The 17,322-nt window shown below is 37.3% G+C and overlaps 1 protein-coding gene across 2 annotated transcripts in view; it reads right to left on the bottom strand.

Moving 5' to 3' along the window:
- piezo2 (piezo type mechanosensitive ion channel component 2) overlaps positions 1–17,322 on the bottom strand; it is a 125,879-nt gene that overhangs the window by 37,299 nt on the left and 71,258 nt on the right. Inside the window, exons 18-26 of one of the 2 annotated variants that reach the window (XM_023335477.1) lie at positions 16,928–16,969; positions 15,351–15,383; positions 13,085–13,359; positions 7,764–7,924; positions 4,118–4,288; positions 2,994–3,119; positions 1,523–1,723; positions 1,246–1,450; positions 261–362 (exon numbers count right to left, since the gene is read on the bottom strand). In XM_023335477.1, coding sequence (XP_023191245.1) covers positions 261–362; positions 1,246–1,450; positions 1,523–1,723; positions 2,994–3,119; positions 4,118–4,288; positions 7,764–7,924; positions 13,085–13,359; positions 15,351–15,383; positions 16,928–16,969 — 1,316 coding nt within the window. The remainder of the gene's footprint in view (positions 1–260; positions 363–1,245; positions 1,451–1,522; positions 1,724–2,993; positions 3,120–4,117; positions 4,289–7,763; positions 7,925–13,084; positions 13,360–15,350; positions 15,384–16,927; positions 16,970–17,322) is intronic. The other variant, XM_023335478.1, reaches the window with a different exon arrangement.

A 17,322-nucleotide genomic window follows, 5' to 3' on the forward strand; every position in this document is an offset into this window, starting at 1 on the left:
ATATGTTTTTATCTGAAAGCCCCACCCAACATCTGGTTCACCACAACATAGTCTGCCACGAACGCTAAAGTTAGTTAGCATAGCCACTGGTGAAGGTGGATAAACAGTTTTCCTGCAACAGTAAGTTGTTTCTCCGTCATTAGCACATTGAGCAGCGAGTACATGAGGATGATTAACAATTGCATTCTTAGCCAATACAGCTATTCTCATTCTGAGGTTTCTAATTTTTACCCTATAAACTTATTTCTCACTTCACTTACAGACGAGGAAATATGGATTGGGCTTCATTTGGAAGTCTGGGACATAGAGCCACTTGATCACGTTGGAGCCGGTCGTAGAGTTTGGAAACCTCCAGGGATAATCTGGAAAGAAAAACTTCACCATGAGATGGGTGTTTAAAACAGGTAAAAATGTCAACAAGGTTAGTTTTGTGAAGAACTTTTAAGTTAGGATGTAATATTATTATTTTTTAACATATTTGTAAAAAAAAAAACATGATACAGATAATCAAAAAAATAAATAAATCAAGCTCCTTTGCCTTCACACTGTTGTGTTACTGCCATCTGCAGAAATACACCGCTCCCAGTCAGAAACAACCAATCAGAACCAGGAGGAGTCTCCTGACTCTGTCAATCATGCTTGTGTACACACTGCTCACACCCTCCCTATTTTTCTCTAATACGCTACACACAACGGAGCCTGTCAGTTTCCTGGGAAATGTTGAGATGCTTATCAAGGACACGCACACACAGTTTGTTACACAGAAGCTAAGTTGTTTTCCCACTATTAGCACATTCAGCACCGAGTACATGAGCTTGATTGACAGCACTAAAACCCGCCTCCTTGCTCTGATTGGTTGTTTTTGGTCGGGAGTGGGACATTTCTTCAGACGGCAGTACTAGCTCATGGAGAAAGTGGAAGAAATGTATCTTTTCACAGATTATTTGTCTCATATTATGCTGTCAAGACATGGTGATAATTTAATAAATATGTAAAAAAAAAACATAATTTTTAAAATAAACGTTACATACTGCAGCTTTAAATACACTATCTTCAGTAGGATAAGATTAAAAAACACAAAATGCGCAGTCAAATTTTGGAAACTTAAGGCAACAGGAAAAAAAACTAGATTTAAATTTAAGGATCAAATATCTGCATCTAGTCTGGACATAATCCAGGACAACATTTTAGATAAAAACCAGGCAGAAATGTCACTCTTATTGTGATTTATCCAAGCGCACAAACCTTTACAGGCAGCCGGTGGGATCCCGATGCACACAAAGTACTGGACTGTGAGCATGCCTGCCAGGAAGAAGCAGTACTTTGACCAGATCTCAGCGATGGCTTTTCTTCTTCGCCTGTGCATGACCGCGATGAGGGCGAAGGCGTGGAGCATGGCGTAGAAATCCATTCGCTGACCAATCACGTTTACCACCAGCAGCAGGCACGTCTGAGACACACAGCAGAGGCGTCAAACATCTCTCCATAAAACACACATTCACTACGTCACTGAATTTTCTACCTCAAGTCCAAACTTGTAGAAGAAGTAGTTGACGAAGTATTTAACAAAGCTGACGATGCCGATGTCGAGGTGCTGGCGAGTGACATCATGGAAGATGATTCTGGCTGCGGGAGGCGACAGTTTGTTCCTCAGCCTGAAGTACTGCTGATGGCGATAGATGGTCACCTCAAAGGCCAGCAGCGCCAACATCAACAGGTTGTTCTGCAACAATAACATTATTTTGTTTTGGTTAAGGCTTTCAGTGAAAAAAAAAATCCGATATTAATTCAAAATTTAAAGGGTTGTATGTTTTCCAGGCACATATTGTCATTTTATAGAACAAACAAGTAACTATTTTAACATCAGTTGTTATAAAAATGTAATATATACGGCTCTGTAAAAACTGAAGAGCCCACTGCACTGAACCCTGTTGAAAATCTCCAGGTTATTCCACCAAATATTGATTTCTGAACTCTTCCTGAGTTAAAACATTAGCATCGTTGTTTCTAAATGAACATGAATTTGTTTTCTTTAAATTATTTCAGGTCTGAAAGCGCTGCATCTTTTCGTTATTTTGACCATTTCTCATTTTCTGCAAATAAATACTAAATCTTTGCTTGGAATTTCAGAGACATGTTGTCAGTGGTTCATAGAATAAAAGAACAATGTTCATTTTAATCAAACATAGACGTATGAAGAGCAAAATCAGAGAAACTGGTCATTTTAAGTGGCTTCTTAATTTTTTCCAGAGCTGTAGGACTTAAAAGAAATTTTACTTCCTGATTGAACTCCACGAAATTGGGCCTCTGTCTCTTTAAGAAGCTCCTGCTCATTCTGAAACTCCGCCTTCAGGAAGTGATCACAACATGGCCCCTCTATTAACCCTTTAACAAAGTTTTTACCAGCATTACACTGAGCCTTTCTATAATGAGTTTAGCAGATGTTCAGTTTCACTAGGTGTTTGCTGCTTGCAGCCGGCTAGTCTGAAGGAGCTGAGTGGGGGGAGGAGCTACATCTCGAAGGCGGGGCTAGATCCAACCAGGAGTTTTGCACAGCTGAATGGTTGCCATGGAGTTTAAAGGATTTCTCACACATGCATGAAAGAATAATAGCAACACTCCAGGTTTGACTTTGATGAGGGCATAACATTATATTAAAAATTAAATACATTTTACATAAAACTACCCCTTTAAATGTCAGAAATCAGATCTGTTTGCAGTGCTTTGATATAGTGAAGTACTTCAGTACAGTTTTTATGTATCAAAGGACACGTCCAACTTTTACGGCACTATATTTTACATTCGGTACCTGTACTTTTACTATATTTCTATAATGTGTTGCGTCATGTGAAGACAAAAAAAGTAAACAATTTTCCACCTATATGTACATTTCTTGGTTTATCAAGCATTTTGATGACAGTAGCAGTATATTTGACCCCTCAGAGCCTCTATATAAACGTGTTTTTACATATTTAAGAGGACTTCCTGCTCACCCTGAGGTATCTGAGCAGGTCTTCGTTATCCTTCCTCAGGCCGACCCAGTTACCGAGGTCAGATGTGCTATTATACAACGGCGTCTTCACAAGCCTCTTCTTAACCTCGTCTGGGTAAAAATCTGGCTGTGCACAGAAGGAGAAATTGTTTTTAATGTTTTTAATTAAACTAAAGTAAATATGAACACCAGCAAGTAGAAAAGTACTAAAAGCTAATAATACAGGACAAAAAATGAATATTTACAGCTGAAATTAGAGGTTTACATACGCCAAATAAAAACACAAACAGCTTTGTTCTCACTGTCCGGGGTTAAATCAGACCAAACTTATCTTGTTTTAGATTAGTTAGAATTACTGAAATGATTTAAATTTGATTTAAAAAAAACACACAATAATGAGAATCAGAAGTTTACATACACCTCAGTATTTGGTAACTTTAACATCCTCATTGTTGTTCCAATATTTCTACACAATGTTCTTTCCTTATGATGGCTTCTATTGCATGAATTGCACCAGTTCGTCCTGCAGCAAAACAGCCCCACAGCATGATGCTGCCACTCCCAAACATCATAGTTAAGATGGTTCAAGCATCCAGGTTTTTACACTTTAGTTTCATCAGACAACAGGACGCGTCCCTTTTGAAGTAGGTGCCTTTCAGACAGTATCTTCACCAGGTTTTTAGCTTTTTTTCTGGAGTCAATCTGCATATTTTAAACCAAAACATGTAAATTTCTGTGACTTTTTTATAGGACTTTTTTATACATATAAAATAACATTTTTACATGATGAAAGTTAAAGAATCTGCCAGGGGAACTAGTATTTTTTCAATTAATCTTAAGGAATTACAGACTTAAAACAAGCTTCCATATCTTGCGGAAAAGTTACTTGAAATAAAACAAAACTAACTTAAAGATATTTCTACTAGAAAGTAAATCAGAAATACTTGATTTAGATTTTGTTTTGCAGCAGTGTATGTAAACTTCTGGTTCTAACTGTTTGTTCAATGCAATGAAAATGAAATGTTTACAGTAATGAAGCTTTCAAAGCAAATAAAGAGTTTAGTGACACAAACTGATCCATGCAGTGATGATAAAACAGGTTAAACAGGTGAAGGTGATATTTACTACGGTGCATTTGTATTCTGGGGGCTCTATAGTCTTCAGCTGGTACAACATTTTGCACACAATGATGACACACGTCCAGACAGTGCAAACACTAGAAGCAAGAGGTCGGTACTGGCTGTAGGGCAGCGCGAAGGCCCACGACGCCAGGAACACATAGTTGAGCAAAGACACCTGCACAGGAGACAATACAGACAATGAGGACATAAAAATGGTCACATTAAGCTTTTTTCCACTCAGAACGACACAGAAATACTTCTTTACTCATGTTCTTCTTACAGAATGTTAAAGACAACAAATATAAGAAGTAAAAAAAAAGATTTTTAATATTAATTTAATATTTTTGATATGATCTCTTTGTGTAATTTCCAGCATGATGAGAAGAAAAAATAGTTCTAAAAATGTATTACTGTTCCTTTTAGTGTCATTCTGCAGAATACAACATTTAGTACTTTTATCCATATTTAAAAGGTTTTAGCAGGAGATGAAGGGTTTAACAGATCTCTTTGAGGTGTTTGCATGTTGTTTGATAATCTAACTGTGCTTAAGATGTTTTCACACCTGAAAAAACCGCTAGACTTGGTTCCACTGGAGGCTAAAGTTGCAATTTTTGTTAGATTTTCAGCTGGGTTTTCACACTTCTCACAATAATTGAAAAACCTGTTCCTCTCCAGGCCTCTGGGGGCGCTGCACCAAGAACCACTAAAGAAAATGACACAAAAACCTCAGAAGAAGACATGAGTGCAACTTCCTTCTACCTGAGTGAAGTTGGCCCCCCCACCTTCTTCAAATTAGACAAAATTGGTGTCAATCAACTCGGCTACGTTTGTGCTGGTTTGTGCAGCAAAAATTTTCGTTTGTGCCGCTATCATTTTAAAGATATAAAGAAATGTTTTTAGAGGTCATCAAAGGTCAACCAGCCCCCCACCTTCTTCAAATCAGACGAAATGGGTGTCAATCAACTCGGCTACGTTTGTGCTGGTTTGTGCAGCAAAAATTTTTGTTTGTGCTGCTTCGGTTTTGAAGATATTAAGGAAAGGGTAAAGGTCAAAAGGTCAACCAGCCCCCCCACCTTCTTCAAATCAGACGAAATGGGTGTCAATCAACTCGGCTACATTTGTGCTGGATTGTGCAGCAAAGATTTTCATTTGTGCAGCTATCATTTTAAAGATATTAAGAGGGCTGGTTGACCTTTGATGACCTCTAAAACATTTCTTAATATCTTTAAAATGATAGCAGCACAAATGAAAATCTTTGCTGCACAAACCAGCACAAACGTAGCCGAGTTGATTGACACCCATTTCGTCTGATTTGAAGAAGGTGGGGGGCTGGTTGACCTTTGATGACCTCTAAAAACATTTCTTTATATCTTTAAAATGATAGTGGCACAAACGAAAATTTTTGCTGCACAAACGTAGCCGAGTTGATTGACACCAATTTTGTCTAATTTGAAGAAGGTGGGGGGGCCAACTTCACTCAGGTCTTCCTTCTTCATAAAATGTAAACAAAAATGAATTTTTCATCAGATTTTAGCGTTTGTAGGATTTATCTTTTGTCCTTCGTAAAAAGCATTTCTTCTGCTAGAGCTAGACTCTCATTTTCTGGTTGTATTTACCCAGAATGCCCTGTGCTATAGTTCACTTCCTGCTTTTGGAGCAGTTTCCGGTCTATTTGGCGCTCACATAAGCATTCAAACTGCGCCAGAATCCACTTCTGGACCGAGACATAGATTTTTAGGTGGACCAGAGTTCACCTTTTGGTCCGTATTAGAGTTTGATTGCACATCGCACCTCCACCAAATAAACCAAACTTTCAAATTAGAGTTGGATTAAAGCGAACTAAACATGGCTGGTGTGAATGAACCACAGTTCCCTTTTTTCTATCATGCTACTTTGCTTTAGTGGCGACAAAACTCATTAAAGTTTGTTGTTTTAACATAAAGTATGAATGTTTTATACTTTATGAAATGTTAGGAAATCGCAGGGCTACGACGGAGTATAAGAAAAAAAAACATGGAGTTATAAGTTTCTACCACTCCACGTTCTCTACATTTTTTAATAAATTAAACTGTACTAAAAATGTAGAGTTTAATTTTACATATTTACAAGAAAATGGTTAATTTGTGAGAAAAAATGTAAAAATTTCAAGACAGAAAGCATAAACCTACAGTATTAAACTAAAATATTCTCTGACTCAAGTCAGAAATTTCTAAGAAATAAAACTCAGAAATCTTCAGGAATTAAGTCAGCTGCGACACAAAATGCCGCAACTGACTGCTGCAGAACTTCTGCGTTTTTTTGTTTGTTTGTTTTAATCATAAATTTTGTTGTAATTTTTTTTTACGCAAACTTACATATTATTCACATCCTTATTAAAAATGTGTTTTTTGACACAAATATTATCTACAGTGGTCCCAATAGCTTCCCGTACTCAAGCATTAAGTTTTAGATTCATTTGAATAAATGGTTTTTGAAATCTAACAGGTATTTCTTAAGCCCAGTTCACACTACACGATTTTAGAATCGTCGGCCGATTTTCAAAACCTGAGACTACACACTAGCCGACCAAAATCGTAGGTATAACGCGTTCAATCGGCCCGATCGTGTAGTGTGTGGTGGTCAGGCAGCCACACAGCAAGAGCAACACACCACACAGGAACTGATTTCTCACCGACATTCAGATTCCAGACCGAAAATACAGGAAAAGCCCACTATGACACACGTGAATTTAGAGTAAACAAACATGGCCGACAACGTAGAAGCAATAGCGACAGTTTGTGAGCTTATTTTAAACATAAACGACATAACAAAAAGAAAAGGCGTTGGATAAAAGCGTGGAGACGGGGCACGCGGCGGCTCTATTTTTTTAAAAGTTATGTTTTTTTTGTCTATACCATTCGTGTGTTTAGATTATTTTCTGTTAATGGTTAATTAGTATTTGCTGTTTTAATGTTTACAATTACATTGAGAACAATATGCACAAAATAATGGCTACAAGTCCAGTTAACTAATTTTAAAACCAGGCCTTAATCAATGTTTTACGAGTGACAATTACATTCTGTAAGCCTCAAGCCCTGACTGAATGAATAAAATTATCGTTATAACCTATTTATGTCGCGTTAACGATAAACAGCTGAAAAATTACCGGAATCAACTGTGGTAGCAATTTCGCTCCAAATCCTCTCCTTGTCATTTCTGTGGGTATTCTTTGCACAAAATGTTGAATAAACATTAATGTTGTTTCCACATATCATCTCTGATGTCCGCTGGACTCTGGGTTGCGCCACGTTAGCCGTTTGGGGTTCCTCGCCGTGCTTTCTGATTGGCTACCTGTCACATTCAACAAGCTGCGTTCTCACTACCAGTCAGGGAAAACCCCACACGCTGCGATAATCCAGCATGTTGAATATGTCCGATTTCAGATGGGAGCGGTCTACCGAGGTTCTACCGACTGGACCCGATCAATCGTAACACACCACACACTGCAGGATGATCGGTTACGATTATCGCAAGCGACAATCTTAGGATGCAGAACGTTCTAAGATTGTCGTAAGGGGGAAATCGGGGGAAAAAATCGTGTAGTGTGAACTGGGCTTTAGTATTTTCAGATAGATAATCAATAAATAATGCAGCGGCTGAAGCTTCCTTACCTCCCAGATGCAGACGATAACAATGTAGCATGATACGATCTGGATGATGTGGATTTCCAGCAGCCACCAAATGAACAGCTGCAGTTTGTGGAAATATTCCAGGAACTTGAGGAAGAGCACCGAGAGCCGGTCCACCACCAGATGCCATTTATTCTTCAGATCTGAAGAAATAAAACACTCAGTAAACGTTTCAACTACCCCACATTCCTCCCTTTTCCCGTCACTTTCAAACAGAGTTAAATTTTAAAGTGGTGTTAAAAATAGTTCACCAGGGTTTATGTAGATCTTTTAAAAGATTCCTAGGAATTTTTTTTAATTCATTTTTCATAGAAGAGGAAAACAGAAGAAGTTCTAAAAGAAACAATCTAAGCCAGATTATCTTTACCTGAAAGTAAAAATCCAGGAAGTTTAGCCTTTCTCTTTGATTTTTATTTAGGGCAAAGTGAGGACAAACTTCTTCTTACAATAGAAAATATTTGCCTTTAAAGACCACATCTACCCAGCACTGCATAAACAAAATCTTAATCTAACGCCACTGGCAGATTATTTCAGTGACAACTTAGGAAAAATATCTTTATCTGCCAGTGAAACTAATACTTTTTAATCAATATTAAGGAATTATAAACAAGCTTCTTCATATTTTGCTGAAATGTTACTTCTAAATTAGTTTAGTCTTTTTTGAAGTGTGCTAAGATATTTGGACTAAAATCCAGATAAAAAATACTTGGTAAGATTTTGTATTTTTAGAGTGACTTTTACTCAAAAGCTGACTTTCATCCAAATATGCTTTTAGGAGCTTTATTTGAATAAGGCAAATTCACAAAAACGACGGATGGAAATCATGCAAATAATCTTAAAGGAGCAAAAATCCCATTTCCTGTCTGTCAAACTGTGTTACTGTTGCTTTTCTGGTCAAGATTTAACAAAAGAATGTCTGTAAATTGCATTTTATTGAGAAGATAATGGTTGCAAAGTGTCTTTAGGTCAGTTGTTCAGTCCCTTTAATTTGGATCTATTGCTGCATGAAGAAAGTTTTAGGTCAGAGATCAGTGATTCAACAAATAGTCGGGTTGTGGACTACAAATAAATGGAGAAGCAGTTAAAGTCTAAAGAAAAACTAAAAAGTTTAGAAAGTCTAAAATTAATGTAGACTGAGACCATATAGTCACAGTTTGTTAGACTCTAGCCCACCAATTTGGATTTAATTATATTTCCTCTCTATTACAAACACCAGCATTTACGTTTTATTTGGGTAAAAAACAAATCTCTCCTTAATCCTCCATTTAGCAAGCAGAAATAATTTTAGGGATTATGACTGACCTTAAAAAGGGGAAACGTTTAGTGTGATTTACCACCAAACAGTGAGAAAAAGGACTATTTAAAAAAACAACTCAGCAACTATTCAACCTCCATTTTTAGCAGCTGTTATGTGGTTGCTAGGCAACGGGACATTCTGAGGAAAAGGCGGGAAAAAATATGAAGGCGAAACGGTAACAATTTCCAGTCTTCACAGTTTACCGATTTTTAAATAAATTTATCCATAATAATAATAAGTAAATGATAAAAAATTAAAAACTATCAAAAAAAATGATTGTTTCAGTTTGTTTAGGGGAAAAAAGCAACGGGTTCATGTTAAACTTTAGTTTTTTCCCATGGACTTTCATGATTAAGTTATTGCAACCTAGAAAGACTCACTTTAACATTTATTAATGACAAAAATACAAACAACTGGGATGAATCCAGATCACGTTTTGATTTTAAGGTCAAAAACACTTCATAGAAGTAATCACTAAAAACAGAAAGGAAAAATACTCTAAATTTAAGTCGTTTACTCTTCTGTAGCTCTTGTTGTTTTAGTTTTACAGTTCCTTATTAATGTTGCCATCAAGTTGGGTTGGATACATAAATAATTACAGCAAAAAGCTTGTCAAATAGTGGGATTTAATTTGCTTTTTAAGTTTAAGATTTAAATAATTCAAATTTCACATTGAGAATAGCAGTGGAGAATATTAAGAAGTGTATTCAGTGACTTAAACATGCTCAAAAATGGGTTCAGATTCCAAACTTTACGTTTAACGATCTGAGAAATAGGAGGTAGTGTAATACCCAGTTTTATATTCTCATAAAGGATATAAAGTGTCCAACTCAGAGCGTTTTTAACAGAGGCCTTGTTGTTTGCATAAGAACGGATATAGCAGCGACAGCTCGTTATAAACCAAGAGGTCCTGCGGGGCTTTGTTTTATTACCTATTTTATTTTCTGTGTGCATAAACTACCTTTTAATTTAAGACCAGCTTGACTTTCTGAAGCCAATGTAGATGAGAAAGTGAGTTACGCGCCGCATCAGAAAGTAAAACGAGAAATAAATCCACCGAATGCAAAAAATCTGTAAGGCGACTCGATTTTTACCACTTGGGCTGCGTTGATTAACAACCAGCTGGTGAAGCTGAATTTTGGTAGAGAGCTTTAACAAACTGTACGCCACAGGCTAAATACTCACAGGAATGGGTCTGCACACTTAAAGCTAAATGAAGCTGCTACCAAATAAAAAACACATGTAAACACTGGATTCTACATGATGCAAAGTGCATACAAAGTAAAGCCTCTAGTGGGCGCACAAATGTTGCATTTTCACCAATCCATACGACTTTAAGATATTTTGTTGGCGGTGGAAGAGAAAGTACTCAAAAAAATTACTTAAGTAAAAGTACAAATACACAGACAAAAATGTACTCAAGTAAAAGTACCACATTAACATTTTTACTTAAGTAAAAGTAAAAAAGTACTGGCTTTTAAAAATACTTAAGTATTAAAAGTAAAAGTACTTGCTTGAATGCATTACCTAATTGCTAATACAATATAATTAAGTGTACCTATCATATTTAATTTTAATACATCAGAAATGTACCATTCTAATGAACAATCCCACAGATAAAGCACAGATGTTTTCATAGTGTTTACTCTCTGTAACATAGCTTAACTTAGTTATGTGATTCTATGCATCATAATTTCAGGGATGGAAACATCTTGTCTCCTGTCCTAACATAGCTGGTGTGAACTTCACTTTTTTGCCACTAGTGGAATTTATTTGGAAAGAAATCCAACAGAAAGGGGATGGAAAGAAGGTGGGTTGGGGAGGACATGCAACCAAGGAGCCATGTAGCAGTGTTGTAGTCAAGACCACCAAACCCGAGACCAAGTCAAGACCAAGACCAGCAACCTGCGCTACATGACACAATAAAATTAAGTGCACCTATCAAAATTGCTTCTCAAATCCACATTCCCATAAAATATCTAGATATTAAATACTTAGAGCTGAAATATATTTAACCAGCATCATGGACCTTACCAAGCTCCGCCCACAACCGACCTAGAAAATCCCACGTGGCCGCAAGTCTCACAAACAAAGCCTCGCGGCGCGTTGTTTCTATGTAAACTGGCGTCTTCCACTTCGACTGATTCTCTGCAGTGTATTTCTGACTCAATTAGTTCATCATTTCCACCGGATTTTCATAATATATCAGCTACTACAATGGACAGAGGAACTAAGAAGTTCATGTCATCTTTTTTGGATGAGATCAAGGTGTTTGCGATGCCTCCAACATTGTGCACGTCACAGCAAAATGCTTTCGCTCAATTAGGAAAACGGCAGATCCACACACCCTCTACATCAATATAGCTATAGACAAGATCACTGATGCTTGTTGTTCTTGCAAGGCCAGGTAAGTCAGGCATTCATCGTTTTGTAGGTTACTTTTGAAATCAGTAGGTGATTCCTGTGGTTTGTTGGCAAATGTTTGAGTGTGCCTAGGCCTGATACACTGTACTTGGTGCTAGAGTGGCTAACACCAGTAACAGTTTAGTCCAAAGCCTTTTCTGCTAAAATAAAATCTTTAGTGTATGTCAGATACAGACACATTGCATATTGACCTGTTTAGCTACGTAAGACTGTGTAGCAGACAGGCTTCAAGGTGTAGAAGTTGTATCAGTTCTGCCATTATGCTGTACTTAGCTAACGGGAAGCTAACGGTGTGTTTGTGAGACGGCCACACGTGACCATGTAGAATGGGCATCAGCCAATGAAAAGCAGCCCCTGTGGTAAGGTCCATACTCCTAAAAGTAAAGTTACTCAAGTAAATGTAATTGAACAAATGTAACAAGTTACGCAGCTCTGGACTCCTTTATGCAAATTTTGTTTCAATTAAAGCCTCATTGAAGGGCTTTAGAGAATAACGAGCTTGTTCAAGGTCAAGCCACAGCATCTGAATCCAATTTAGGTCTGGACTTTGACTAGGCCACTATAAAACATTTATTAAGTCTTCATTTTGTTTAATTTTTAGAACATTCATAAGTTAAAATGTTGGTCCTGCAGTATAACAGGTGTAATTAAAAGGGACCGATTATGCAAAAGTCTCTTCTTTTTTTTACCACTCCAGGGGGTCTTTTGTGGGCTCTAGTGTCCCTTATATGAAAGTAGGCTGACAGGAAAGGGGGAAGGAAAGGAGGGAAGACATGCAGCAAATATTGTTGGGTCTGGGAGTCGAACTCGCGACGGCCACGTCGAGGACTGAAGGCCTCCAAACATGGGTTGCGCTAACCACTACGCCACCACGGCACGCCCACAAAAGTCTCATTTTGAACATTTTTATTCTTCCATTTGGGTCTCAACTGTTTCTAAAAGAGGCATTTGGTGTTTTGAAAGTGAGCTGTTTAAAAATCTTTCCAATTGTTGAGTCTCTGTGCCGTTACCTAGCAACCAAAGCTGACCTCCAGCACATTTGGTCAGCTGGTTTTATGGCTGTACAATGGCTGCTGAAAAAGACAAGTGTTTTGTTGTTGACTTACCATTCAGAAACAACTTGCTGTATTCTTGTTGGTCGTGCAGGAGGTTCCACTTTTATTTTTCCGATACGTACTGTTGTGTAATTGTGCATCTGTTTTCAGCTTTTTTCATGTGTGAGTGTAAATGTTGAGTTCGGGGTAATGGCCAGGAGCACCTTATTTGGATTTAAAGTGACAAAACGCCCCAAAACAGCTCTAAATAGGCAGAACTGAACAACTAAAATCTCATTATCTAAGAACAATTTTGCGCAAAAAATGTAAACTAACATGTTTTGCATAGAGACGCTTATTTGAACCAACCTGTTCAAAGAAGCGTAACAGGTCACCTTTAAGGTAAAAGTCGCAAGCTTTTCTTTAATTCATTTTTTAGTTTAAAATCTGAACTTCTCCATTTTGTTTTGTTTGGTGAACTAATACATAAACATATAAACTTATAGCGTTTCTTTTTGTTCGGAGAGTGCTGCCTTGTAGCTGTGTACCTGAGCTCTGCTCCGTGGTTGGCTCCGGCTCTGTCGCGGCGCTGCAGCGCTGGCTCTCCTCCGTGCTGGACTGGCACTGGTCGGAGAAGCTCTTGGGTTTCTCGTCGCTCATGTTGGCGTCGGCCACCAAAACGAGCGCCTGCTGCTTGTCGTTTCCCGGGCCCCAGCTCCGCTCCTCCGCCTCCAGCTCCTCCTTCTCCCTGGGCAGCGCCGCCTCCACCGAGCTCGCGCTGAGCATGGTGAGGTCCTCCAGGCTCGCTGCGGGCTCCGCCAGTCTGAAGACATGAAAACAACATTTAGTCACCTGGATATATGTGCAAATATCAGTTTGCACATGTCCACTTTAATACACTTATGAGGACTTCTGGGAATGTCTGCTTTCAGCCCTTAAAGTTCGTACTTGGGTTATTTTTCTATCCTCTAAAAGGATTTTTTCGTTCTTTTTGAATCCCTGGTGCAGATTAGGTAGACTTGTTGTTTGTTAATTTAATCACCAATCACCAGTCACAAAAAGTAGGAAAACTACAGCTGGATTTATTCAGTAAAGGGAATATTATGACACCAGCAGAGTTGGGTAGTAAGTGGTTACATTTAATCAGTTACATTTACTTGTGTAACTTCTTTTTACTACTCTGTACTTTTTACTTTTACTTGAGTGACCTTATTATGAAGTATCGCTACTCTTGTTTGAGTAAAATTTCTGGATTCTCTACCCACTGTGAGTAACTTCAATAAATGAACTAACTTGTTTTAACCAAAAAACATAACTGACCATCATGCAGTTCGTAACCTGCATATCATTCTGATTAGCTGATGAATTTGTGTTACTGTTCTTATCTAAATATCACTTTTTAGATAAGAAAAAGTGATAAGAAACCTCTTCAATACAATATAAAGTCACTTTTTTTCTGTACTTTGAATTACTTTTCACAAACTGGTGTGTTTCCGTCCATTTTGAGTCTCAGTTGGACCTAAAGAGACATCTGAAGCTTTATTTTATGACATAAATGTCTTGTAAAAAAAAACCCAAAACATTGTGATTGTAAATGGGCACAATTATTTCAATGACACTTTTTAAGAACATCTGTTTGAAACGACTAATTGCGATTTATTTAATCTTTAAAGAATTGTCAACTAATTAAGTAATCGATTAATCATTAACTGGAGAATAGACAGTCAAAAAAGCTATAAATTTTGCATTTAACATTTTAAAAAATGCCACCGTCTGTAAATATGTTCATCCAAAACTTGTCGCGTTGCAGTTTTAGCTTCACCTGGTTCAAATTCTGTACAACAAATCTCCTATTAAGCACCTCGTTATCCATTTATTAATCAGTTAATCCTAAAAATAATCATCAGCTCAATCCTACCACGGATGGATGTCAAGTCAAGCAGAAACAGCTGAACTTTTCACAATATCGAAAGTATTTTTTGAGCTGCAGATGCATCTTTTGCTACAAATGATCAAGTGTTCACTAAAAAATGCCATTTTAGGCAACAAAATATGTATTTTCCTGAATTATTTGTTTATTTGCATATTTCAATGAATTTCTAATATTGTATAAAAAGGCTTAAACAAAAAATCTGCAGAATTTTTAAAATCAATTAATCAATTAATTGTCAGTATAATCGATTAATCGCCAAAAACAGTTAATTGCAGGGCTGCCAAACTGCTCTTTTCCTTTAAGTGTTTCACACTAGAAAGAAAAAGCTGAGATATTTGTTTTTGGGACAAATCCTATTAACTTTTTTGCGGGAGAAAGTTTATCAAGCATCAACAACTCATTAGAAGTTTGCTTTTATTGTCAATAAAAAGAAGCTGCAGCTCTAAAGCTGTGGAGGCAAAAAACGCAGCAGATCTGCACTGACATGCAGAAATAATTTCCATGAATGAAACTCGGTAAAGTCGTTTTTTGATGAATTAATTTAAAGAAACAAAGTCCTCATAAGTATATTAAAACAATACCAACTCATTCACATTGATGCAGAAGTTAAATCGGGATTCCTCAGCCTCAGACTGCTACCTGCGCAGTGTTTCATCAGCATTGTTATTATAAAGCAGTGCACATTCCCTCTGCATTCTTTACAACAATCAATGGTATTCCATCACTTTCTTCTTGCAGCAGTTAAATAGCAGCTGAAGGGAGGCAGGAGAGCCGTTCAAAGTCTCCTCAGGCAATGGAGCGCCGTCAAAGTTCGGGTTTGGCTTTCATAAACCGGCCGCATATCAAGGCAAGCATTCTGCCATCCAGCAGTCAACACTTACTTGCTCTGTTGAGAAGGAATTTTTTCTTTGATGCTGCTCAGGACAATAAAGTTACACAGATGTGAATATTAACGAGTCGGAGATCAGACCTGAAAATCACTCAGAGATCCACACAGATTTTAAAAAGCAGGAAAACTGGGAGGTCGGGAGGACAGAGGGGTGGTGGGTCATTGGGAAGGTACTGAGGAGAAAGATGACGTTCTCACAGATCCAAACATGCTGAAAAAAATACTTCTGTTAAATCATATGTCAAACTCAAGGCCCGGGGGCCAAATCTGGCCCACGGTAGCTTCTTATGAGGCCCCAAAGGGTCGCATAAATAATAAATACAACCTTCACGAGAACAGTTCAGTGATTAAATAGCATTTTATTAATCAAATCAAAACAGTTTTTATCTGTATACTGCCTAATTACATGAATCAGTCCCTCAAATTTTTAAGGATTCCAAAATCGCGAAAATTCACGTGAACTGAACAAAACCTATAAATCTATAAATATGAGTTTATTGAAAATTTTCAGTAAAGATGGTCAAAAACATTGGATTTAAGTGATACCATCTCCACTTTGCAGGTGGAAATAAAAATATTTCTTACATCTACTACTCTGCTGCCTCAAGCTTACACACCGTTAAGTTATACACTGCAAAAACACAAAATGTTACCAAGTCTACTTTCTTGTGCAAATATCTTAGTTTGCACTCGAAATTAGATGAAACAAACTTACAAGTAACTTTTCAGCAAGAAATATGAGCTTTTTAAGACATAGTTCCTTAATATTGATTTAAAACATGTCCTACTGGCAAATTATTTCACTTTTAACATGGGAAAAATGTCTTATTATGACTTAAATATTCTGCCAGTGGATTGTTTTTAATAATATTAAGGAATTATTTACTTAAAAAAGCTGCTATACTTTGCTGAAAAGTTACTTGTGTCTAATTTCACATGTATTAAGATATTTGCACTAAAGACTAGACAAAAATACCTGGTACCACTGTTTTTGCAGTGTAGTCCATGATTAATGTGGCAAGTAAGAAAAAAAACACATTTACATGAGCTCAAATATTGCAAAATGTTTTGGAAATATTTCTAAATCACTGATTTTCATTGCAAAAAAAAAAAAAAAATCACAAAAACAATCATGAGATTCTGGAGGGACTGATTAGCGTGAAGAGATTAATTAAATAATATTGAATTGTTAACCTTATCTACCTTAAGTAATAATTGAATGCACAAACAGCTATTTATTAATACTTCAACAGTTTACGGTTTTATCAAAACATTCTGGCACAACCGGCTCATGAAAATGAGTTTGACACCCTGAGTTAGAGGAATTTATGTCTTAAGAACGTTTTAGGGCTACAAGCAAAAGGCAAAAATTAAAACACCTGAAAAGGAAAACAGTCGTGTGACGTGAAACATCTCAAATCCAGGGGAAAGTGACTACTGTGCAGCAACGGTAGAGTCCAAAAACAAGGGAAGAGGGAAGGTTTGGGGACGGGAAGGACACATCCGGAGACGCTGGGAGGTGAACGGAGCTGAAGATGGGGACCAGAGAAAAAGCGAGCAGATACCCACCTATTTATGATCAAATCGACACGTTCTCTGACTTTAATGTGGCTGTGAGAGAAGGGCGGCAGAGAAAGTATGGCAGCGGGTCACAGGTCAGGAGCGGCGAAACAAGAAGGAAACCCACAAGAAATAAACTGAACAACCAGGGCTCAAACTGGTGAGCGCACTGGTTCTACTGGAGAAAATTTGAAGAAAAGTGGCTTCAACATTGGCTTCATCCTCATGTCTAACTAACTTATATTTATTATAAAACCAGGAAGTAGCAGTGAAATACTAGTCAGCATTTTATATGTTTTTATGTTATTCAGAGAACAACCAAATAGAAAAAAAAAAGTATTTATTTATAGTTGGTTTTTAAATATTTAAAAATAACCAGCAAAATATAATTTTGTACGTGAGCT

Source organism: Xiphophorus maculatus, chromosome 6 (assembly GCF_002775205.1).
Source record: "Xiphophorus maculatus strain JP 163 A chromosome 6, X_maculatus-5.0-male, whole genome shotgun sequence".
Classification (NCBI taxonomy): Eukaryota; Metazoa; Chordata; class Actinopteri; order Cyprinodontiformes; family Poeciliidae; genus Xiphophorus; species Xiphophorus maculatus.